At 35.9% G+C, this 26,092-nt stretch overlaps 1 protein-coding gene across 3 annotated transcripts in view; it reads left to right on the top strand.

Annotated features, from left to right (window-relative positions):
• GAS2 (growth arrest specific 2) overlaps positions 1-25,299 on the top strand; it is a 72,604-nt gene extending 47,305 nt beyond the window's left edge. For all 3 annotated transcript variants that reach the window (XM_074543897.1, XM_074543896.1, XM_074543895.1), the window contains exons 7-8: positions 1,137-1,244; positions 24,032-25,299. In XM_074543897.1, the coding sequence (XP_074399998.1) occupies positions 1,137-1,244; positions 24,032-24,250 (327 nt within the window). In that variant the 3' untranslated portion in view covers positions 24,251-25,299. The remainder of the gene's footprint in view (positions 1-1,136; positions 1,245-24,031) is intronic.
• The last annotated feature ends 793 nt before the right edge of the window (positions 25,300-26,092 follow it).

Here is a 26,092-nt window from a genome sequence, read left to right as displayed (position 1 = left end):
TGCTGCAGCTTTGGCCAAGCATTTTTTCTTTTTATGAAACAATTTAAGCCTTTAATTTCTTAGCTATTCTGAAAATATCCTTTCCTGAGCCTCAGACCATTTTTCAGGCCTTGGTTTGCAAACTGGATATGAAAATGTCTTTGGAGTATTGTTTGAAATGGACAGACATCTACAAGTTCCTCTGGCATTTTGCATTGTTTCATGCTGACATTCTAGGTGTGTATTTTGTCCAAGAAAACCACAGAGTATGGAAATGCAGCACTAATTCCTGCTGTTCCTCTGCAGAAGTGCAATTTGAATGTCAAGGAAGAGTTGCACAGCCAGACCTGCTCTTTTGGTATTGATGCCTTTGCTGCTTTGCCATCATTGAAGAGTACAAAATGTGCTTTTGCTGAATGTCACTGTCTTTGGTAGCACATGCCAGAGCAAGGAGGCCAGAGTCAAGCTGATGCAGCTAATAACATGCAGGGAGGAGATTTAAATCTGTTTTTCTCAGCCCTTATTTTTTGGGGTTATATAGTTAGGTTTGGCAATGATAGTGTTCTTGAGGGCCCTTTAAATTAACTGATTTTGAACCAGCCCTAACAAGGAGATCATCAAATGGCACTTGGAACTACTGGGAAGTGTCTTGGCATTATTTTTTAATCATGTCACAGTATTTTCTGTATGCTTTTTCCCTAAGGTGTTTGAGCACAATTTTAAAGAGGCAGAGCCTCTGAATGGAGAGGAAGATTCCTCAGTTTTTTGTATATTTAGGAGGCAGGATGCATCTTATGGCATCTTCATTTTGCCTGTTAGCTGTATTAGCACTTTGAGCTGACTCATCATAAAATACTGAGAATACACTTATAAAAGTTTGTCTAAACTCCATGTAACAAACTGCTTGACTCCAGATAAAGAGTGCAGATTTGATGCTGGCCTGTGTAACATTTTTAACTCAGCTACTAAATCATTGCTATTGGAAGCACCACAGGGTTACAGAAGCATCTGGGGTTACAGCAATGTTAAGCAAAACCAAGAAAAATACCATCAATTAAGACTTACATTAAATGATACATTATGACAAGTGTCTTATTGAATGTTTTGCTATCCATGCTACTTTAAGCAGTTCCTTTTAATAGCTTCTTGTTTTATAGGTGAAACACATTTCTGAAGATCCACCTTGTAAATGCCCTACTAAGTTCTGTGTGGAGCGTCTTTCACAGGGAAGATACAGAGTTGGAGAGAAGATCCTTTTTATTAGGGTAAAGATTTTATTTTCACTTCTTTATTTTTAATTTGCTTTGACTTTACTGCTACCTTCCACTTTGAGAATTACATCACTGATTAACAGGAAAAAATATTTTCTGGTTAACCAGCACTGGCTCATTTTTATGACAGAGTTGGAGAATAAATAACCTACAGTGTGTTAACTGGCTCAAGGGATTATTAATGTGATAAATATCCTTCTGACTTTAGGTCATTGAATTTGCTCTCTCTTTAATCAATTGCAGCCAAAAGAAAAGTCTTCAGAAATAGACTGGTGACTTCTCAGTTTGGCTTGAAAGAATATCCACTGCCTTAAAACAGCCTTTCTCCCAGTCTGTTTTGACTGATACTATTTAACAGGTCAGGAAACAGATCAAAGACTTCATGATCATTGAATTGCCAGGTCATGGCTAAGATATATTGCTGAAGCAGCACGAGCAAACCATTAAAATCCATAGATGTAATTTGATTAACAGGTATTTCCAAACCCAGAGCTGTATTTCAGACTTTGTATGCAGATTATTAACTCTCACAGCACAAAGTTAATCAGCATCAATATTTGCCGGCATTATTATATGGCTGAATTTAGCACATCTATACTTTCAAAGATTAATTCTTCTGATCCACCTAATCTTCTCTATATATGGCTATGGTAGTAATAATTGAAAATATGCTAATCTTGTTATTCTGTAGTTGTGTGTTAATCTGATTCCTACTACACTTCTTCCCCTCTTCCTCTCCACATGCACTATTCTTGAGTCAGGACAAAATGATAGGTCTTGCTCTCCAATAACTGTTATCCCTGTTGTGCTAAAGGCACATAACTGTGACCTGATAAAACTGAGCACTTGTAAACAGGAGAAGTCAGAGGGATCCCTTCTTATCTGCAGAAGTCAAGTTCCTGGTTCAACAAAATACCAGAGCTATTATTCAGGCAGAAACTTCTGCTTAACATAGCTTGCAGTGAAGTCAGTGAAGCCAGATAAGGGTTTGGGTTTCCTCAGGAGTGTGAAGTTGGGAACATGTAAAGTGTTGTGCTGAATAAGTACTGAGAACTCCTGATTAATTCAGGAATAGGTCATAAAGAAGAAGAAATAATGGATTTATTAAATCTCAGATAGTTTGAAATTCAACATGCTAGTGTAAAGGATTAATAGCTTTTCTGGTTTATAGCCAGTAAGAGACTTTTTTTAATTCTGCAGTATATTTAGGTAATAGCTTTATTACTATTTTCATACCACATTGAAGAAGGTAATGATTGTTAACCAAAGACCTCAGTATCTGGCATAGTTTAACATTTACATTTTCTTCCTTTTGGTTTTCATTTTAAAAACATTATCAAAGTATTTTTAATATTTTTGTTTTGAGAAACTTGAGTTCTGCCAGAATGGTGAGTGTCAAATTCCCTTTTGCTGGCTTCTTTATTATGCAATCTAGTCCAAGCCAGATTTCATTCCAAGTTTGCAAACAAAAATCCCTTTTCATATCACACTGCTGCATTCCAAGTTGAATTGTGCAAAAAAATAACAGTAATATAGATTATGTATTAAACAGCAGTGTTAAAGATCATTCCTACAAAACTTATATCAATGGAAACCTGCCATGCATTTCAGTGGGAACAAGTTCATTTTCCTAGGTTTTAAAAGGCAGTTGTCTTTTGGTTCTGGTTGGTTTGAACTTCATTTGGAACACTTCACTGGATCACAGTAAGTTTTTACTCTTCACTCTACATGTTCTTGAGCACATAACTAGATGTATTAGCCTTTCTTTGGAATCCTTTGGGCAGTTGTGAAAAAGCACATTCAGGGTGTGAAAATCATCAAGATTTTTAATTTTGATGGTATTTGGCATCCTCCCTATTTGATGCCATGAGGTAGCTCCTGGGCTTTATGTTCTTTACACAGCCTAACACAAATAAATAAACCAAATAAATGCCATTTGTTTCCAGCCCAATGGGCTCTAGTTGGATTGAGATCAACACTTTCATTGTTTTAAGATGGCTTAGTACATCCACTGCTGCATTAGCCTATTAGCTTTATCTAGTAACCTCTGTGGAATTTAAAACCTCTATCATTTCAGTAATGCCATGTGATAGGAGTTAACTGGTATTAATTGATGGCCAAGATTAATTTTTCAGAAATTATTTAATAACATCTGTAATTTTTTTCTAATTCTGCAAGTTCTGTTAGGAAAAAACAAAACCAGCATTCAAACCAGAAGAGAAAGTATCCCAAGTTCTTCTTTTTATTAATTCATATCTATATATCACATAAGTGAACAAGGAATAGCAAAGCAAAATAAACATGGCAGAGCATAGATTTCATGCAAAAAAATCACAGAAACAATGTACATGTGTCAATTTAAAGTTATTCTGAGGAAAGGAAATCCTTTGGAACATGTAGCAAAAAATGGTCCCATTAAAATTAGAGTATTTTTTTTCTTTTAACATGGGAAAATATTTAAATTCCTAGTAGAAGTTTTAAATACATTAATTAAGGGAAATTACAAAACTTCATAAAAACATGAAGATACTTAAATCTCCTGATAAAATTGCAGTTTTTTATGCATGAAGTATTTCCATAATGCATAAACTGAATGTGATTAAAATAATGCTGTGATGGCTTAGATGTTAAAAATTTATTTTCAATAAAAATTTACCTGCTTGTAGATTCTTTTTCCTTTCTTCCAAGTAGGAACAATTCTAAGTTCCACTTCCACACAAAGTATGAAATACATGTTTTACATTAATGGATTATATTTAATAAGTTGAAATAAATTACCAGCTTAAAATGCAACCAGTTTCAATTTTAAATTGAAAAATTTTAATTTTCAATTTAAAATTGAACCATTGGTTTAGGGTTAGCAGGATTCTGTATGTGTGCAAAATACAATTAATCATTTGCTTTTCCACTATCCTACCATTCTGCCTTAGTCTTTCAGAATGGAACTGAATGAATAAACCTGTTTTTAACAATAAGGAATAACAAGTCATGAAAACTTGTACAAAGTTTATAAATTGGGAAAGAGAGTCACAGAGTTTTAAGTGCTTGCTTCTTGCAGAAGGCAGCAAAGTAGAGATTTTTGTAGTCAGAAATGTCAGTCACACCTTTACAAAAAGGATTCTTAAGCAGGTTCAGTGACAAGAATTCTGTTTTCAATGCTCTCATGTTGCATTGGATATGCATTAGTATGAAAATTCCCACAAGCTGACCAGCTCCTCTCAGAAATATCTGTATTTTGGTCCATACCTCTGTGACATTCAGATTGTTGGGAAATTGTCTCTAGTGCAGCTGGAGTCCCACTAGATGATGTAATGGCTCCTGGTTTTAAAGCTTCTGATTTTTCCTGTGACATTTAGATGTTCTCTCTCTTGCAGCCCAGTTGATAAACATGTGATTGCTCTTAAATATTTGACCTTGTATCCTTAATAATTAATGTTATGTAACATTGTTTTGCTGTAGTAATAATAAAATGTTTATTTAATACTTTCTTCTTCTAAATCCCAGGAAAGGGGAGGTGTTATTTACCTGCTACAGCACCTGTGTAGAAACTTTATTTTCAGATTCATTAATTTAATATATGTGTAAAATATATGTTTATATATAAACATATGTAAATCACTCTGCAGTCAGTCTAGTGTGCACTATTGCCTCTTCCTGGTGAGAAAAATGTATTTTTGTATAAATATAGAAGTGCATTTTACTCAAAACCATCCAGGTAGGGATGATGTATCATATACCATAGAGGAACTGGAAAGAAGGAGAAATAGAAAGTGGATTGATTATACAGATCTCAAGACTCAAATAAATGCTTTGCTCTGCCTTTCCAGTTCAAATGCATCAGTTGTACTCATTTTGTATGGTGTGTTTCTGTCCTTTGTTTTTCCTTCAGAATAATTTTCCTAGCTTTTTTGTCTTCCTTATTCCAAAGATTTTCGCCGTCGTTCTGCATTTCCCAGGCCTATTCACTTCCAATCTGTGAAAGAGTTTATGTTTTCAGTAGTGAAAATGTTTTCCTGAGCTTTATCAAAGAAATAACTTTCCAGGGTGTTTAAAATGTCACAATCATGGGCACATCAGGAGTTTTAATTAATCTGACTCCAAAGGAGATACAGTGGGATGCCTGGGGTCTTGTGAGTGAATTCTGGAAACACCTCTTGGGCCTCAGGACAGCAACAATCATTGGTCTTTGGGCTTCTCATCTCAGTCTTCTTTGTGTTTGTAGCCAGCTGCAGTGATTCCCAGCTGGAGACTGCACGAGAGCTGGGGAAAGGCATGTCTGAGGTGCAGCCCCAGTGCATGCCCAGATGCAAGGTGGTTTTGGGGGCCTTTCAGCTGGGCACTTCTTCACTCTGTGCCAATTCCTCTCCTGCAGCTTTACAGTCACAGAAAAGATGGCATTTCAGTCTCACTTGTGCTACTGAAGGTGGAATTCTTCTCAGCCTTCTCAGGTTTCATTTATTGTTAAAAGAAGAAGTCCTTAAAGGGCCAGTAAAATTCACTCCACAAGACTCAGAAGCTCTTGGACAAACAGTGATCCTGGAGTGTCAGCGGGGTGGCTGCCGTTGAGTGCTGCCTATAGACCTGTCAGGAAATTCATTTTGTTCTGTAGTCTGTCATTAATCCATTGAGATTAGGCAGAACTCTGCCCTGCCCCAGTTTAAGTTGCTTGTTCTTTTAGTTACCCTTTCTCTCCTGCCTCTCCCTTTATTTTTTCCCCTTCCTGCCTGCAGCTTTTCTGATGTAGGCCTGGATGTCTCCATGGAGCCAGAAGCCCATGGACTTTTCACTTTGTACCTGATGGTGCTGGTTTTGCACTCAGTAAAAAGCAGCTACAGCTCCACTATCTGGTCCTTTGGAGAACTGACATCTTTAGTTAAATAGTTGACTGATTCTCACTGAGAGTTATCCAAAGTATGAGAAATTAAATACTTCTTTTTTTTTTTGCTCCTCTTGATTTAATTTTCTACCTTTTTCCACTGACATGGTGCATTTTTCCAGCCATTCGTGTTAATTTAGTGTCTAGAACTTTGAAAGGGTTCATCAGAAACTTCTTTACAAAAAACTCTTTGTAAATCAAATTATTAGCTCCTAATTTAACGGTAGACTGTTGAAATTCCTCCTTTTTACTTTCCCCCAATGAAGTTCTTGTTAGACTTGGTGGAATTTTTTAATAGAATATATCTTTGATGCAATATTCAGATTCAGTGGAGCTGACAGGCTGTGCAATAGCTCTGCAGTTTTTCTCACCAGCTTAGACTGGTTTGCCTCAGTGACCTCCTTCTGTGGGCAATCAAATACTGTGTCTTCTTTAATTCCATGTGTCTCCCTCTATGCGTTATTGCACAGTGAGAACTCCATTTGGAGATAAGAAACATTTTCAGCAAATCATATTGTGCTTTTTTAGGGTGTGATACATCTTCAAGAAGAGTAACATTCTAGTTCTTGAAATTACTCATACACCTGTGGTCATTTTCTGCCATAGTATTTATAATTTAGGCTTTTAGAACTGAAGTTATAATAATATTACATTACCTAAAATTAGTAGAAAGAGAATTCTTCTCAGGAGGAGGCTAGGACAGACTATTCTGAAGCTTTGTGTCTAGAAGTATCACCCTAAAATTCATCTGATTTCCTTTGCTTTTGTAAATAATACTGAAATGATGTTAAGTAATTTTTATATTTGCATTAAGGTTTTATCATCCATGGAATCATAGAATGGTTTGGTTTGGAAGGGACCCTTAGAGGTCGTCCAGTCCAACAGGGTTATCTTCAACTAGACCAGGTTGCTCACCCATCCTGCCTGGCCTTGGATGTTTCCAGGGATGGGACATTATTGTATTTGTGTTGCCCTCAGATCAAGGCAGGAGTGATGAATCTGACTCCATGTCCTCAGAAGGCTAATTTATTATTTTATAATAAATATAATAATAATATACTATATTATATTAAAGAATAGTGTACTAAACTATACTAAAGAGTACAGAAAGGATACTTACAGAAGGCTAAAAAGATAATAGTGACTCTTTCCAGAGCCTGACACAGCTTGGCCTCGATTGGCCAAAGAGCCAAAACAACTCACATGAAACCAATGAAACAATCACCTGTGGGTAAACAATCTCCAAACACATTCCAAGGCAGCACAGCACAGGAGAAGCAAATCAGATAATTATTGTTTTCATTTTTCTCTGAGGCTTCTCAGCTTCCCAGGAGAAAAATTTTCAGAAAATATGAATGTGACAGTACATCCACAATCTCTCTGGGAAACCTGTGCCATGACCTCAGCACCCTTGTTGTAAAACACTTCTTCCTTATATCTAATCTAAATCAACTCTCCCATCAGTTTAGAACCATTGCCCTGTCTTGTCACAGAAGGAATTTTTATGTCACAGCAGAAGGAAAATTGCTGTTTCCTCTGCTGTGGTTACTGCCTTTGACAGTCTTGATTTTCTCAACCTTTAACATAACACCATGTTAGTTTAACATGAACTTTAGTGTATTTGAGAGTAAATATTTATTCATGTGGAGAGATGTTCATAACATCTCTCTGGCAAATGCATAACCATGATAACTTTCTGTCTCATTTTAAGTAAGTTTTAATAATCTCAAAGATTTTTTAAATATGAGGGAAATGGGTTCCTGCCTCTGTGTCAAAGTTTTTCATGTGTTAGACTACCTGTAAAGGAACTGATTTCTACCTCATCTGTGTTCTGCCCCTGCAACCCCCCATCTTAAATCCTTCCTGTTCCTGAATTTTTAATTTTTATTTTTCCTTTTGAATGAAGCTTTCAAGGAATATTTGATCTCTCCACACTGAATTTCGATGTGGAGCTCAGACACAATTTTGACTCTTTCCATGAGAATAACGCTGGGTGTGGGCTGTGCAGGAGGTTCTGGTGTGGCAGGGAGATCCACAGACAGGAGTAGCCAGGGCCTTTGGGCTTGGCAACCAACCAGCCTGTTCTGCTGCTGTGATTTTACATGGAGCATATCAACAGGCCCAGCTAAGTCACAAAATGAGTTTCTATTAGAATTTATTTCTTTTTAACTGACACAGATATTAAACCTTTTGATAACATTCAGCATGTTGCTTTCCCTAGAAGATATTTGAGCTCGACTAAACTGGTATTGCTTTAGGATCCAACATACCTCCTGCTTTCCATCAAAGGAACACATAAAAAATTGTTGATTGGTTATTGGTATTATAGGTCAGGTTTTGCTTCCCATATCAGACCTGAGAAACCTGTTACCATTAGCTAGCCTATTATAAACTCAGTTAAACTAATATATTCACTTCTTTTCGGACACCGTACTTGAAGATAATACTTTATATGATAGGGTTTAAAAATTCCTAACCTAAAACATTTCCCAGTCCAAATATATGCATTTTAAATGTATTTTAGATATTTTTAACTTTTAATTTTTCTTTTTAAATGTATTTCTCCTGTGTCTAAGGTGTAGAACCACAGTAGTATTCAGAATTCAGTGTAGAACTTTCAAACCCAGCTCGTGTAAATCAAGTAAAATGGTAGGCTGCAAAAAACTCAGATTTTCAGAAATTTCAGTGGTGCTCATGCAAATTTCTTTTGCTTAACAACTTCCTCATGATTTACTGACAGGCAAGAGGGAGAAGGAAAATTTAGCATTTCATAAGGGTACAAAGAACCTGTTTCTGTTTCATTCCCTCCTCTCCACCCCAGTTTCTCCAAGTATTGGCAAGCCCAAAGAATGATATCATGGCAATTTCACGCTGAAAGTGTACATTGGTCTCATCTCTCTCCTTCTCTTTTGTCTTTGCTAGAGTGGTGGGATTTTTTTTTCTGTTTTATTTTTAAATTTAATATCGTGTTTGCAAAAGACACTATGGTAAGTCCTACTTAACAATTCGTAAAAATTCTGGCTGTAAATCAGATTTTGAAGGAGGCCATGAAAACCTGGTCTGCATGTATTGATAATTGTGTATAATTTTGTCACAGATTCAGCCATAATGTAGCTAATTTACTAAGGGTTACAGTAATTTTACACTAATTTTTAAAACACATTTCCAACTTAGGAAAAGTAATAGCAAATGAGATGGGGTTTTGTTCAGGTTTTTTTTATCAGCTATTATCATTTTAGTATTCAGTCTTGACCTAGCCCTGAGTCCCTTGCAAACAGCACCAAAAAAAATCAAATCTCTGAGAAGTAAAGCTGCTTCAGGAAATCCCATCAGTACAAAAAAGTGTTGAGGACGAGTAAGCAAGCAGTGCTTTTGAAGTATCCCAGTGTATATGGAATAGTGGGGCAGAGGCTTTTTGTTAAATGTGCAAGGCATCCCCATCCCTGGTTTCAGAGCAGCAATGTGTCTGTGCTACACTGAGCAGCTGCTGATGCTGCTCCTCTAACTCTGTCTGCTCTTTACTCTTCTTCCCATTTAGTCCCAAAACTGGCCTGAGGGTTGAGCCACAGGAGATGCCTCACAGCACAAATGATTTTATGATTTTTATGATTTTATACACTTGATGCTGTGTACCATGGTGTCTGTGGCATGAAATCTTTGCTGTAGGAAATGTGGAGATCAGGTGTTTGATTCAGGCCTGGCACTGTGTATAAATGTATATCTAAAAGGGTCAGCAGTGAGGTGTTCTTGAAGCCAAGACTCTGGCTGTATTTGACTTCAAGCCATCAAGTAATTTTTTGCAGATTCTAGTGAATATGAATGTATTGACATTTAATACTTCAGGAATTTTTATGTAATATTCCCTTTTTGTTAATACTGAAGTAAAGAGTCCAATCCAAAAACTTAGAGTATCTTGATGAAGAAAGGTTATATTGATGTGAAAATAGACATAATTACATTTCACTCTATGATCTTCACATTCATGTTTCTTTTAACTGTTCAAAATTCATAATAACTGCTTAGGAGATACTTTGAGAGGAAAGTTACATGGAAAGAATTTCTCAGCACTGGTGCTTAGCATTAGCAAAGCTTGTCTAAGGGAAAGATCTCTGGAGTTTTTTCTCTGTTTAGAGCTACTGCGTGGGGCTATCCATGATTGAAATAGAACTAAAAGTTAACAATTAGTTAACTAACAATTAGTTTTTACTTTCAGGATTAACATAATAACAAAAACTGTTTAAAAAGCAAAGTCATTTTAGAACAAAAGGTAATACTAAATAGATTCTCCAGTCTGAAGAAGCTTTGTTTTACAACACACATTCATTTTGCTCTATTAATATTATAAAAGTGGAAAAATGTCATGAAGATCCATTATGATCTACCAACTTAACACATATGTTTGCATTTAGGAACTCTTGTGTGCTTTATACCCCATCTTACCTGTTCACAGGGTACTTCATGTATTTTATGTGAGTGTGTTTGTGTGAACACAGTTATTCATGGGTGCATACAAGTGCACATGTGCCACACTACCATCTGGGAAACCACAGTCCTTTAACTAAAAATTTAAAAATTTAGGTGATGTCAACTCAAAATACATCAAGGAGGATTAATATGTTAACTGGGTAATTTTTAGTCATCCAGGTGAATTAAAAGGGAGAACTGTACCCTTTAAGTATGGCAAATGCAAGAAGAAAATGTTGATTTAACCTTCTCTGGTGTTGCCCTGAGTTTGAAATATTCACATCTGCTAATTTTGAATCTAGTGAAACTGTTTTGCAGAAGAAATGCACTATAATAAAAAGTATCTATTAAACTACATATAGGGAGAGACACTGTGAAGACATCAGTGCACAAAGATTCTGTAGAAATTACTTTTCCTCAGTGCCAGTTGGGAAACTGGTTCCTCAATAAAAATGGAATAAAGCTTTAAAGATTTAGCAGACCTGTAGACAGACAAGTGAAATTTTTAGAAACTGCAGCAGTGGTTCCTAGTCAGGTCTGTGTTTAGAAAATGAAGTAGATAAAATTTTGGACACACAGGGTTTCTTAAATGTTCAGATGGAGCATGGAGCCTCTTCTGTGATAACCTGAAGATAGGAGGAGAGGTAAGGTTAAAAAAGAATTTTCTTTCTCATGGATTAGGATGTGGCCAGGGCGCACCATCCAGGTGTGGAGCACAGGAAGCACTGTCTGCTGCACAGTGCAGATGCAGCAGCAATGAGCAACAGACAGTATTGGAGAAGGCATTTCACTCCAGAATGTTTCCATTGCTTTTCCAGGCTTTACCAAAGCATCACCTGACCACCTTATCAAAGGAAAATCTATTATTCTGGCAGTAATGAAAAAGTACATCTCTGAAAGGAGTTAAATCTAAGGATGAAGTATTGAAGGATGCAAGGATACTTGCATACTTCATGTGTACACACTGGATTTGTCTAAACATAGCTCTTCTTTTGGTTACATTTTTTAAAATGAGTTTTACATAATTCTTGCTATTGCAATCATGATTTAAAAGCGTACATGCAATAGAAGCACTGCTTCTGTTCCTGTTATGTGTGCTCACTGCCTTCCTGCCCTGAAATGCAGGACTAAATGTTGTAAAATTTATTCATGCTTCTGAGTAAGTGAAAAGTGGTTTGTGTTCTCTAAGATGAGAGTCGACACAGAGCCCAGCTATCCACAAATGAGCTCTGAGGAAAACACCTTTGCCAGGAATCCGTTCTAAATCAGAAACAAGTTTGCATATTAAAAGGGAAAGGACAGACACTCTGGGCTACTCTGTTAGAGTAATCAGTGTCTTTTTGGCAACTAGCACCTTCTCCCTTTCCAAGATCTTTGCCAGAACCTAGAACAGTGTTTCTTCTGGTATTTGCAGAAAGATATAAAACTGATGAGTGCAAAGAGATCCAGCATGCTAGAATATATACAACAGGGAATTTCCATGGGACTGAATTGAAGTGCTGTCAGGTTACAGCTAGCAGCTATCAAAACTAAACTGAATTACTAATACTAACTTTAAATAATTCATTCCTGTGTCAAGAGAGTTACCAGAGTCCTAAAATTATTAAATTGCCCACAGAAAAATAGCACAATGTGAAAAATCTGTGCATTTTTTAAGCCTGATTGCTTCTCCTTTTAACCCCATCAATTTTTTATCTTTAAAATTTCATGCCAAGGAAGTGTGGTTTTTTGGTAACATTTACTGCACTTCAAATGGATTTCAGGGCTTGGCACCTGGTCAGCCACTCACAAGTGTCATGAAAGTACAGTAAACTCCTGGAAAGCATTCCAGAGATAAACTTGGAATTCCACAGAACAAAAGTGATAGTATTACCATGCTTTTTCCTGGATCTGTCTCATGGAAAAGTGAGGATTATGAACAAAGTTAGTATCAGATGTGCTGTCAAAGTAGGGCTGTGGAGAACAAGAAAATCAGTATTTTGTCTTTTATTGCCCAAATTTACCAAACTGGTGAATTCTGGCAGTTTCATGTCCATGTAAAATATCTTGTCTTGGGTCAAAGCACTTAAAAATTCAGCATTAACACACCTAACTAGATGAGACTGATTTCAGCTGAAATTTATTTTGTGCTAAACTGTTTAGAATAAAAGCCTGAATAAAAAAAAAAGCCGGAATCACTTCACCATCTGAAGTGATTTATATGTGCACAGTTTAGGACAATAGGAAGATTAATGTGGCTGAGAAATCTAATTTGTATGTTTAGTTATGTTCAGTATTAATGGAGTAATAGTGTAAGGATATACATGTAGATGTGGCAAGGAGATTCAGAAAATGGGTGTAATGACTGTGGGGAAGCAGTGATGTGTATGAACTGAAATAGTTAACTTCCATAGTTAACTGTTTTTAGAAGCTGGGGGAGTGACAGTTGTGGATTTGCTGCTTTCACACTGCAGCAAGAGTAAATTTTGTCCACGTGGTATGCTAGTTTAAACTTTCCAGCCATTTTCACTCTTCTCCTGTTGATGAACTTGGTATTTAATTCCCAGTATTAATTATACTCTGGCCAAATGTAGCCCAAAGACTTCCATGCTAGTGAAGTCACTTGAGATCTGGTAGAGTTGAAATATGTAAAATACTACAGATGGCATTGGACTAGATGTGACTCTCTAGCCAAATATTTATGTGTGTTTGGACCCATAGTCAAAACCAATGACTGCACTCTTGGATAAATAGTTTGCAATCTGCAAAATCTTAATTTTATTTAAAGTTTTTCATTCCATTCAGATGATTTTCACTTTTTTAAAACACATTAGTGTAGCTTTGGTTCATTTCTGACAATGCTGGTTTCATGGATTTGCAGTGACATAATTTCATTCCAACTTTGTAACATCATGCCCCACAGACTCACACTGACATCATTTTGAAAACTTTGAGAGAATGCTTTGTACTATTTAAAGAAAATTAAGCCTAAGGATAAACATTATTGAAATTATGCCACCCCTGTTCTCCCCTCATAACCCAGTGTAAATTAGAAGGCGTTTTAATGAAACTCATGGAGTTAAATAAATTTATTACAGGTCTGTTCATTTAAAAGAATAACCTCTAGTCTAAATTCAAGCAAGATCTAATAAAACAATCTGCCTCTAGGTACTTTCCAAATGTAATTTTCTTGCTTTTGCATGTAGCTCTGTTGATTTAAAAACCAGGGCATGGAGGTAGGAGACAGTTTCCAGATTTCTGTGTAACTGTTTTCATCATTTTGGTGTTGCCTTTAACTGTTCATATATAAGACTGGAAAACATACCTTGAGACTTTTCTGTTCTTTGCCTATTATATTTTATCTAAAAGCACATGGACTAGAGTTTCCAGCATAACTAGGAGTCATAAAACAGAAGGAATCTGAGGCACTCTGTAGGCAGCCAACCAGAATCATGGGTTATCTGGGCTTTGCATGAGTTTTCTGAAGTATTTTACAGAGTCCTGACACTTCTTATAAATGTAATTGGTATTGGTTGAAGGACCATTATCTGAATATTGCCACTTCACTGATATTTTTCTCTGAAAAATTTTCCCGTTTTTCTGAAATAATTTTCCCATGAAAGCTGCTCCTCTTCCAGTAATGGGTCAAAGGAAGCAAGGTCCTGGGACCTTGGGTTTCTCAGATATTTCCTTCAATTTACATGAAACTATAAAGATTGCTCCTGTTTATAATGTGTTCTCTATGTAAAGGCAAATTGAGCTGGAAATTTGCCATAATGAGAACATAGTGTTGTTAAAAGATATAAGGGGGGGTTTTTTGTTGTTTTTTGTTTGGTTGATTGATTTGGGTTTTTGGGGTTTTTTTTGTGAATTGACATTGGAGTGAGGCCAAAGAACAATGTTAGTAGAGACTTGCTGGTGCTCAGGACTATGATGAGGAGATAATGGGAAAAAGAGTGAAATATAATATACCAGTGATGCATTTTTCAAATATAACTGCTCTACAAGCAAAAAAAAATTGTTAATTACTGTCTGTTCACAAGACATACAACAAATAATGGAGCAAATACAGACTTACACATATTATTACCTTTAATCTTAAATGTTGGTCAGCTCATGTTTTTAACCTTACCATGGTCCACTTACAGGCTTATGAAAGTACAGGGTTACAAATCTAGGAGAGCATTTCTCAAAAGAAGAAGAGGACATCAAGTTGAATGAAACTGTAGAAGTGGAATTGTATAAATATGAGGCAGGGGGGAAGTATTTTTTCTTTTCTGAAGTCTTCTGCCCATTTTTTGTTCTTCCATCCATGTACTCGTCCTCCTTTAAAAGTATACATGATACAATCCAGGATAAGGAAAGCGTGGCATTGGTCCAGCATCCAGAGTTCCTCACTGCTTGGTACAAATGGAAGGGTGGTAGGTGCAGCTCATCGAGGGCAGGAGGTGGAGAAGCAACAGGAGGCCAAGCCTCCACACCATGCTCCTGAACTTTCTGGAAGAGAGTCAGGCTAGAAAATCTCTTTCAGTATATTGGGAATTAATTTACATTTCTTTAGAACTAGATGCCCAAAAACTTAGGTTTTTGGGCAAATTAACCAAATTGATTTTAGGAATGTGAGTTAGCAGCTGCTACTGCTCCACAACAAATGTCCATATGCAGTGTTTCACCTTAATGTAAATGTTCAGCAATAGCTCCTACTGGGCTGCCACTAAAATTGTACTGCAGCTCTTTGAGGAATACTCTGGCTCAGAATGCAGGACAGCTGGGAGATTGGAAGAACAGCAGCTCCCTGGTTTCTCCTTGCCATTTTGGGGTGCTGGATTGCTGTGGGGCACTTGTAAACGTAAGGTTTGCACTCCTCTCTGTTCCAATGCTCATTCCTTTGTGCTTCCATTCCCTAGGAGATTTTCATTTGCTCTCACCTGTAATCCAGACTTTAGTGGAGTTTGTGGGTTAGGTTATGGAAAGTACAGGAAATAAAGATCCTGTAGAGGAAAGATGGAGGAAAAGTAGGTGGCTTAAATGACTGAAGTATAACCCATGCTTGAAAACAATAGATGGATCTCATTTTATTGGTGTTGGTGATACTATTAAAAAGGATTCTTGTAAGCAATATCCTCAATATAGCCACATTTTAATGAGTCTTTTTGTAGAGCATAGTATAAATAATAGTTTCCTTCTAAAGGACCATATTGTTAAATATATTTACAATGATTAGACAATAGAATGTAATTTTGAATTAGTCAGAAATAAAGGCTGGATGAATTTATTTGCATCTCTATTCTAGGATTGCTAAGCAACCAAGGACAAATGGCTTTATGTGTGGCTAATATATTGTATTGCTTTAAAAAGCTTTTTTAAAGAACGTTCATTCTTTGGCACAGGGATAAAGTGATTGTAAACCTATTATAGCTTCTCTTGGATAACTTCTGGATTTTAGTGCATGATCTCCTCAGGCCAGTGAAGTCATATGAATGAAACTTCCCCAGTTTTACATCTCACTTTAATTAAACTTCATAACTGCCGTCATTGCCATGCATCATGTTCGTAGTGTTCTTTCATGTTTGTTTCTTTATGTGTTTTTTATTTAATAAGTTGCAGTCACAATAAGGCAGGGGTTAGTGCATATTGAAGTTGTGCACTATAGGTTCTTCAGGAACATGCAGCTCAATAATTTTGACCACAGACCAATTTCATCTGTAAGCATTCAGTGAGGAGTTACGTTATGCATATGTTAAATCTTAAGAACTCCTAGTTTCAACTATATCTACCCTCTGACTGATTTCATCTCAGTCATCAGAAACTCTGCTTTTTAATGCTGATATTTTATCCACACATATTCACAGTTCCTACCTTTGACTAGCCAGCACACCTGTACACAGATGCACTGGAACAAGTAAGCCTTGTTATGCCAAGCCTAGAGACTTGAAGTATAGAATTACAATATATTTACTTGCTGAAGGACATGTGAAAAATATGTCTTTAGAGCTTATAATTAAACCTACATCTCATAAATTTGAGGAAATGAAATAGTATTCTAGCTGTTACATATTATTTTCTCTTATGGGTTGGATCAGACACCTCAGCACTTGCCATTCCTGAAAGTGATACCATGAAGGAGTAAAAAGCCTGAGTAGCAAAGCCATTATTGAACTATTCATGGAAAAATATGCAGGTAGTTTCTGCATCTGAAAGTGTAAAAACAATTCTGAGAATGTCCAGAAAAATTCAAATCTTCCTGGTATTCTTTTGTTGGGACCCTCACTTTAAAACTGTTGAATTTCCTTTTGCTTACTTGATAGTGCCAAACCAAATGAGGCAGCTGCTAATCCTGAATAAATTCATAGAAGGCAGAAAAACATCTATTTGTGACATTGACTACTAGTGCAGAAGACCTCTACAGTCTCATATATTTTTTAGTTCTTCCCAAAGATAAATCTGCAAGCATAAAATACATGGCATTCAGTTCCTTGTTAAGGTATCCAGAAATGTTTCAATTTTATTTGTTTTTATTGCATGAGGAAATGAAAAAGTGCTACCTATCGTTTTTGAGATCTTAATTTCACTGGAGTATACTTTTTTTATTCCTATTTCTCATGCTTTCAATTGACTGTGATGTTTGCCTGCCTCCTTGTGATTTTCCTTATTACTGCAGTCCTGACTTGACATCTTCAATGGTTTTGGCTTTGTGGGGGTTTTTTGATTTTTTTATTGGTTGGTTGGTTTAGTTAGGGGTTGGGTTTTTTGATAGGCTGTACTCAGATACTGAATTGAATTGTGATGATTCTAGACATGCTATTTATTTGTTTGTTTGTGTGATTGATTGTTTGTTTTAGGCTTCACATGTTAAACTGAAACGCTTTGGTCAATTTGAGGATGTATCTCAACTAAACTTAATTTTGAATATGCCTTAAACATAATTATAAAGTTTATGGGTCATGATTTTAACCACTAAAGGACAGGCAGCGTCTTTATTTCAACAGGGGGTAAAAGTCAGTGATCTGGGGGAAATGGCCAACAATCACTTTTGTGACAAATATTACAAATATCACAACTACAGGGAAGGAATTGTTGGGTTTGCTGTACTGCTATCCCAGAGGATGGGGATGCATAATAAAATAAACAAGTAAGCATTTTAACTCCAGCTTCTGCATTAATCTTGCATACACTTGAAAGTAGCTGTTTGAAGCAATTTGGAAGGTAAAAAAAAAATAATAAAAAATATCCAGGCAGGGAAACACACAGATTGCTGCAGTTGGATGTATGTGGTAACTGAAATCAGTCTGTGCTGGACCTAAAACATCTGTCACCACATTTACATTGCTTCCAGAGGCAGGCAGTGGGAATAATTCTGTAGAGGAAGATGTGCAGGTTTTTGTTTAGTTGCAGGATGTACTTGCTCTTATTTGGCTGTTTTGAGGCAGAAAATTAGAAGAGACAGAATGAGTCTTGATAAAATAGCTGGAGAACAGATGGCACTTCAGGATTCATGAGAACATTTTCATGTATTCTGCAATCCTGTAACACGAGCATGTTCGCATGCAGCCCACGCACATTTGCAGGATGAAACCCTAGATCAGCTGAATTCAGTGACAAAATCCGAACAGATGATCAGTCTGCATGAATACACTCTGTAAGTGACTCAACATCCTTAAAGGAGTGTAACTTAGGAGAATCTTGATAGTCTGGGTAAAATTAAATCTTTTTTGTATTCAGTGGAGTTTCTGCTTTACATTTGTGCACAATTTATAGATGGAACTCATGTTTTTACTTCTTGTTAACTTCTGCCTCTAACTTATTCTGAATAGTACCTCACTGCTCTAATACATTATTTTAGAGGTATTTCTTGGGGGGTAAAAACTTAGTTGACTTTAGAAAGTGAGAGAGAATTGCCTCTAGCTATTTGGGTTTCCTTAAGAGAAACTTTTCAGGGCCCCAAATGCTAATAGAAAGATTAATCATTGCAATTAAGAAAATTAGTTGTTTGTTTGGGTTTTTATTCAAAGGTAAGAGTAAAGTCTTTTTCTTCTTCTTAAGAAATCTCTCATAAATTTATTTTAGCAGCCTCATGCTAATGTTTTTAAATTTTTTTTTCTTAAATACAGTCTTCCCCTCCCTCTATTATTTGATTTTACTACATCTGGTTTTCCATAACTCCATCCAGACATACCATTTGCAAGTTGACACTTTCACTTGCTCTCATAAACTCTGTCTGATTTCTTTTTTTTGTATTTCATCTGTTTGCCATATCATCTCTTCTGCTGAGTGTTGCATAAAATATTTCTTATGAGTCAGTGTTGCGGCTAAGAGCAACTAGATTTCTGCTCAATATCACACATTTCAGTTGGTAGGGACAGGGTCCTCCTTGTGGCTGGCCCAGACATATTTGTCCTGACAGTGAGAAACAAAAAAGTGTCACCTAAATTGCCCTCAGAGCTCAATGCGCCAGATGTCACCCAAAGTGCTTGGAAATGCACAGTTCCTTTACTTTCAAATGCCATTCTGAGCATGAATCCCATAGAAAGAATTTTCCTTGACATGATTAATCTCTGTCCAAGGCATAAATGCCTTCACTTGTCAGAAATGCACTTGTTCTTAATGAACAGGAATTGTGTTTACTTCTGCCTCTGTGTTATTTCTTGCACACAGTGCTCACCTATGCCGGATGCTGTTTTCAAACAGAAAAGCAAAATCCAGTGTTAGACATTAAACACATGCTATTTCCAAATTCTATAAAATAGTTTCAGACAGAAGCCAAATGTAAGGTTTGAGGGAAAACGAAATCAAGAATAAGAATTTCAAATGTCCAAACTGTCATGTTATTTTTATCGGTACAAAAATGTATTTCAATTTCAGTTAGTTAGGCAAGAAGACTTGGAATAATTATTTCAATGAGCTTGCTATTGTCTGGAAACAGAAATTAGCAGCTTCATTAAGTGCAATATCTTTTCTGCTTCCTTATTCTGTCACCACCCTGCTGCTGATGTACTTCTCACACCCCACAACTGGCTGATCTCCAGTGATACCCTGTTAGATTTATCAGAGTGCTGTTTTCAGCAATTGCTGTGGTGCTGTCCTAGAGTGATGTTCTGCTGATACATCACATGGAAGATTTTTCTGGTGCATTGTTCCTGATACCCTGCAAACATGCCATTTACCTGCTCTCTGCTATAAATGGAGCCTTGTGAAACGACTTATTTCTCTTAGATCACATAGGGCTTTAATAATTTAGCATCCTAGTCAGTTTTAGACACGCTGTGTCTTCATGATCAAATATGTTTGCTTCTTTCAGACCTTCCTAAACCCAGATGTAAGTAAGCCATCACCTTTTCCACATCTGTACCTCTTCTAGGGCAACTCTCTAGGAACAATTTACAAACTTTTTCCCCGTGGTATTGGGTTTCTGACCTGATTACAGGCTAGTTTCCTGAGCTGTGACTAAATCTAAGTCAATTTTTGTTTTCATTTCATATTGCTGTGAGGCTTGGTGGAGATTTGCTTTCTGCACAAACCAAAAGAGTGGAGCAGGATTTAGCTTTGTGTAATGGTGAAAGGCACAGGGTTGAGATACTTGGGAGCCCTGTTCCCAGATTTTTAAACCATTTTACAGGTCCCACTTGTCTTCCTGCTAGGAGTAATTTGCAATCGTGTATGAATTATAAGTTGCTTAAGCAGTGTTTTAACATAATATAGGTCATACCAGGAAGGTATAATAATATATGAAGTGTTTGTTTTTGAGCTCCAGCAGTCTGATTTCACTGGAATCACTAGCCACTTACTTTTCTGCCTGTCTTCAGCACAGATGTTTTCTATTCCCAGTTGTGTTACCAGTGCTGCGCCGAAAACATGACATCTTATAGTACCATAATATATATATATATATATATATATATATATATATATATATATATATGTATATATATATGTATATATGTATGTATGTATTCCATAAACACTGTAAAAAAAAAAGATTTTTGACTGATAAGGTAGTTTAACAACTTGGGAAATTCTTGCAAAAATGAATTGGGAAGTCATGAGGTAGAAATCTCAAAGGAGGTCCTAATCTCTAAGGCACTAACAAATGGAATATAAAAGGCCTGAAAAGAAACTGAATCCCAAAAGACAAAGGCAGTCTCATTTTAACTCCACTTTGCTTACCCTTGTTTGCTTAAGTTTTTCACAGAAAGGAGTGGCTTTGAAAATGGAGGCCATTGCCAAATGGACAGGAATACCAGTTTAGAAAAAGGAGAAATCCACACACAAGCAAAGTGACCAATCAATTAAATAAAGATGAGTTGGGTGGAAGCAATTCACTTCCTGTTCTAAATGACAAGGGCTGTCTGCACTGTGTTTGTGTAAACAGAGTCTGTTTGTCCTTTTGATCTGAAACAGAGGTTGTTTCAATGAATTAAGTGGGTACCTGTTGATGTGTTTGATGCAGGCCAAGATGTAACATTAAAATAAAATTCTTTATAATTCAGAAAGTATGTTAATTCTTAAACCAAACTGTAGCACAGCTAGAAACACTGTGATATGCAATTAACATATGTTCTTGATGTATTTTTTTCAGTCTGAGCTTTTTTATAACGTTTTTTCCAACTAAGAGAGGTTTGTTTTGTGTGATTTACAATGTATAACTTCCCAAAAATGAGAGGGAGATGTTAATCCAGAGAGCCATCGATTTTCCATGTCATTGCCATGGTGTCTGAAGGGAGAGGAAGTACAGGCTGTTTTATTGGGGTTTTAGAGTGACAACACAGAAAGTCAGAGCTGCTCCTCAAACAAATCCATATGTGATGGCTGAGGTTGCATCATGTGGAACTTTTAAAACTAGAAGACATTTTTATCCAAAACATTTTTGTATAATCCTATATAAAGAGGGGAGCTGGGCAAAATGTGACTTAATGAGGGATGACAAGGGAAAATGAGGAGTGCATATTTCCTGGTTTTCAGGTGGAGAAAGACTTAATTTTACTTATTTTTAGGGTAATTTAGGTTGGAAGGGACTAATAAATTATCATCTGCCAAAATATACATTAATAAACTGCAAATAGATTACTTCAGTATGGATGAATAATTAGTACCTGGAATTGGCTACATAATTTGCACTTTTTCAGGTTTGTAGAGGTGAGGTTTAGTTTTAATCCCTTGGACGTGCACTCAGGCACATAAGTGACTCCTTAAAAGTCTAAAATAAGCTTTATTGTTTTATTAGACTAAAACATTTCTCTAAGAAGACACAAATTCCATGACAAAAGGGGAATAAAAGCCAAGAGAGTGTAGTTGGAGGGAAGCTTTCCAGCTTTCCCACTGGAAGCTGATTTTCTTCCATATTCTGCTGGGAATTATTCCGTGTGTGTGAGGGAGTCCCCTGTGTGTAACAGCACTACTGCCTTTTAGAATATTTATGCTACAGTGTCTATAAACTTTTTAAAATAGGACTGTATCTAAATAGAACCCAGCTGATGATTAAATCAGGATTTTGCTATCAATTTTATGAGGAATTCTAGTGATGAAGTTGCGTAATCTTTGCTAATGAGATATTTTTAATGCCTACATTTGGCTTGCAAGCAAATAATCAGGAGCCTGTCACAGACTCTGGTGTTTTCAGGTCACTGAATTCTCAGAGAAGTAGAAAAACTACATGTAGCAATAAACAGCTACGTATAAATTTCTGAAAATTTGCATCCCTGTTTGAATGAACTTAGAAAACTTCTAATTTTGGCATTCACGTTGGTTATAAAATAAACCAATAAAATATAGAATGTGCTGCTTTATTATACCTCACTGGAATTTTTTCTGTTCTGCATGGAGAAACAACAGGGAGAAATTAGTAAAATCCCCAACTGAATTCAAGGGTAGGCAAGGGAAAAGATGTACTGGCACTTGGAGAAAAAATTTATTTTAATTACATAAATTTTAATAAATTTATTATTATTATTTAGTATTATTAATTTTAATATTATTGTAAATGCTTTATTATTATTATTATTATTATTATTATTATTATTATTATTATTATTATTATTATTATTATTATTATTATTATTATTCAAATAAATAAATTACCATTTTATTTTAATTAAATAAAATAGAAAATTCAGGTGTTTCCAAACCCAGATAAAATACTTCTGATGTACCTCATTGGATTATTTAATTACAGCATTAAACTATTCTATTAGAATGTACTGTCAGCAAGACTTAATTGTTAAAATAAAAGTAACTTCATTTTCTTAATTTTTTTTTCTTAAATTTTTCAGAGATAGAGGAAATTGTTTTGGTTGCTTGCCCTTTGCTACTCCTGTAAGGAAAAGCCAGTTTCAATTCAATATAAAACAGTGTCTTTACTAATATATTTTAAAAAAATAATCTTTAAGTATTAATGTTCCCTGACATATTTCTACTAAACCCATGAAGAACAGAAAGACTCCATGCTATAGGACTAGAAGAACATGTGGCATTTATTTACATAAAATATGAAAATCTTTAGTTTAAAATAACATCTCATTTTCTTACAGTTTTTTTTTAATTTACTTTTATGTGTAAGAGCCTGAATGAGAGATGTGGGACTCCAGCGGCTCTCCAAAATGCAGTTTATTGTATCTCCAAAATGTAATTTATTATATACAGCAATCCAGGGTGGTGGGTGGCAGAGCTGTGCCCACAGCTGTCAGCTCCAGCTGCACCCTTAGTTTAGGTTACAGATGCATTCTATACTTTTCTTTTGATTACATTGCATTCTATACTTTCCTTTTGGTTACAATGCATCTTTAGGTTACAATGCATTATAGACTTTTCTTTGCTGAGCATCTTAACACAGTAGAACCAATCTACACCTTAACTTTTATCTATAGCCCATCATAACTGCTGTAATTACCGTATTCTTGTTACTGTTCTGCATTCACTAAAAGTCAGTACATTACAGTTTGAGCTGGAAGTTGTTTTTCAGTTTTCTTGCAGTGGAAAATTCTGAGACCTTTTTTCTATTTGCCACATTGGTTGCCTTGTTTGCCTGTGCTCTCTTTCTGCTTGGTAAAAACATCTTCTTGTTTGGGGTGGGTTTATCCTTTGCTCTAAGCCATAAAACCCCTTCTAACTCACACACCCTTTGCCTCCTTGGTTATCCAGTGAGACTGGCTCAGCAGTTCTTTTCTTCTGTATCAGAACTTGCTTCCATCTCTATTCCTTCATCAGACTCCACATTTAAAAGTCTCTCTGCCAAGCATCTCTGAGACTTCCTTGTCAAACTTTCATCCTTCCCAACAAAAATGCAAATAAAACCCACTTTACTATTTCTTTTCCTTTTATTAACAATATTTCCTTTCCTTTTGTGTGCTGCCGTCATATGTTTTTGGCTTTCAATGAAAGCAAGCAGGTTTTTACAGCAATAAAGTGTGATTTCTTTGTGAGTGGTTGCCTCAAGAGCGTTTGTGCTTTCCCTGGTGTGTGATTGCAGATGCTGCACAACAAACACGTGATGGTTCGCGTGGGAGGCGGCTGGGAGACGTTCGCGGGTTACCTGCTGAAGCACGACCCGTGCAGAATGCTTCAGATCTCCAGGGTGGATGGGAAAACATCTCCGGTCCAGAGCAAGTCTCCAAACATCAGGGACATGAATCCAGACAATTATCTGGTTGTTTCTGCCCATTACAAAACCAAGAAGGAAATTAAGTGAAATAAGCTTCTCATGTGAGCGGGACTTCATGTATGTAAGTCCAAATTATTCTCCCAAGTGTAGTGAATTTAGTTAATGCTTTAAAAGGACTTTGGAAAATTTAACACAGACTGGAAATGACACCCCATTTTGAAGATCTTTGAATTTAGAACTATTTATTTCTAGTACTGTATCTTTTATAGCAAATTACCCTTGATAGGCAAATTACTACAATCGGATAATAAATAGACATATCTTTTTAGCCAAATTATTACTCTTTATTATGTGAATGTATACTTAGAGCTACATAAAGGAGTGGATCCTGTTAATAGAAGAAAATACACAATAAACTATATTTGTACCAAATCTTATTACTTTGAATCCCTGACTGTTAGTCTAGTTGAAATATATATATGCAGGTGGAAATTGGGTACTCGGAGAAATTATTTGGTAATGTCTCTTGAAATGAAATAAAAATTGACTATTTGTATGTTTTGCAATCTTTTCTTAATTAGCAGAATATAATGGTTTATTGCATGCCAAACAACTTCTCGAAGCCATTACTTTAAAGAAAAAGCCCAAGAAACCTTTTCACACCATTTAAAGCTGGAGACAGTGCTGAGTGTTTGATCTGTGTGTAGATCCTGTCTGGTTTTGACACAGCTGCCCAATGTGGAAGCTCTGTCATTGTTGGGTCATGGCAGGGATGTTCTGCAGCCCACGAGGGGAGCAGTGACAGCCTCAGACCAAGGAGTCCCTCTGGACTCACAAAACATGGCTCTGTTCTTGGATATGAACTTTCCCCCCCTTCTTTTTAATGTTGTTGGTTATTGTTAAATGTGAAATATTCATTACCCTGTAAATAGAGCGATTTGCATTCTCAAAAATCATTCACACACCTCTAATATAGCTAAAGGTGTATGTGGGCTTAGTTCATTATTTTGGCTACTTTTCTATGTTTATATTTGGTAATTTATGTGCCTTGTAACATCCTAGAAAAATCATTTTATAGGATTGTTTCACTGACTGGATAAATTTAAAAATGAAATAAAATTTTTAAAATACTCCTACATTTTGAATCTCTTATTATTTGTGATCATTCATCTCTGCTTTGCTATTGTAAATCAAAGGCGACTCCGACAAGGGGGAGAGAATGATGAGGAGGATTCCATGGATATCAAAAGGCTGATTAATTACTTTATTATATTATACTTAATATATATTTTATATTAAATCTATATATTTAATATATTTAATATATATTATATTAATATATACATTAATATATTATTTAATATATATTATATATTTAATTATATATTATTATATAATATATAATTATAATATATATTATATGTAATATATATATTATGTAATTATATATATTATGTAATATATATTATATATTTAATCTAAACTGAATCTGTGCCTTGCTTTTCTCTGTGAGGAGAAATGTGGCAGCACTTTGCTGCTACTGACTGGATGCCTCCAATGCACAGCATTGCTCGCTGCCCTAATAGGAGCAAACAGATAACACAGAAATACCCATATTTTTTTGAAAACTGATTTTTCTTCGCAGGGAAAAAAATTCAAAAGCATCCTGTAAATATATTTTTTTTAGTCCTGATAGTATTTTTCTCTATTTTCCGATGTTAATTTTTTTAATGGCCTTATGATCTGTTCCTGTGGTCTTTAACAGAAAAATGTCTGTGGGCTAGGAAGGATCAAGCCCATCTTTCATGTTCCATGCCTTATTAAGATCAGCACATTGTGTCTCACTTCTGTGGAAAAGCTACCTGACCATCCAGAAATACCTGCTGAATACAAACAGCTCACAATTTCTTGGTGCAGCAGACAAAGCAG

This window comes from Zonotrichia albicollis, chromosome 6 (assembly GCF_047830755.1).
Source record: "Zonotrichia albicollis isolate bZonAlb1 chromosome 6, bZonAlb1.hap1, whole genome shotgun sequence".
Taxonomy (NCBI): domain Eukaryota; kingdom Metazoa; phylum Chordata; class Aves; order Passeriformes; family Passerellidae; genus Zonotrichia; species Zonotrichia albicollis.
This window is presented reverse-complemented; position numbering and strand designations above follow the sequence as displayed.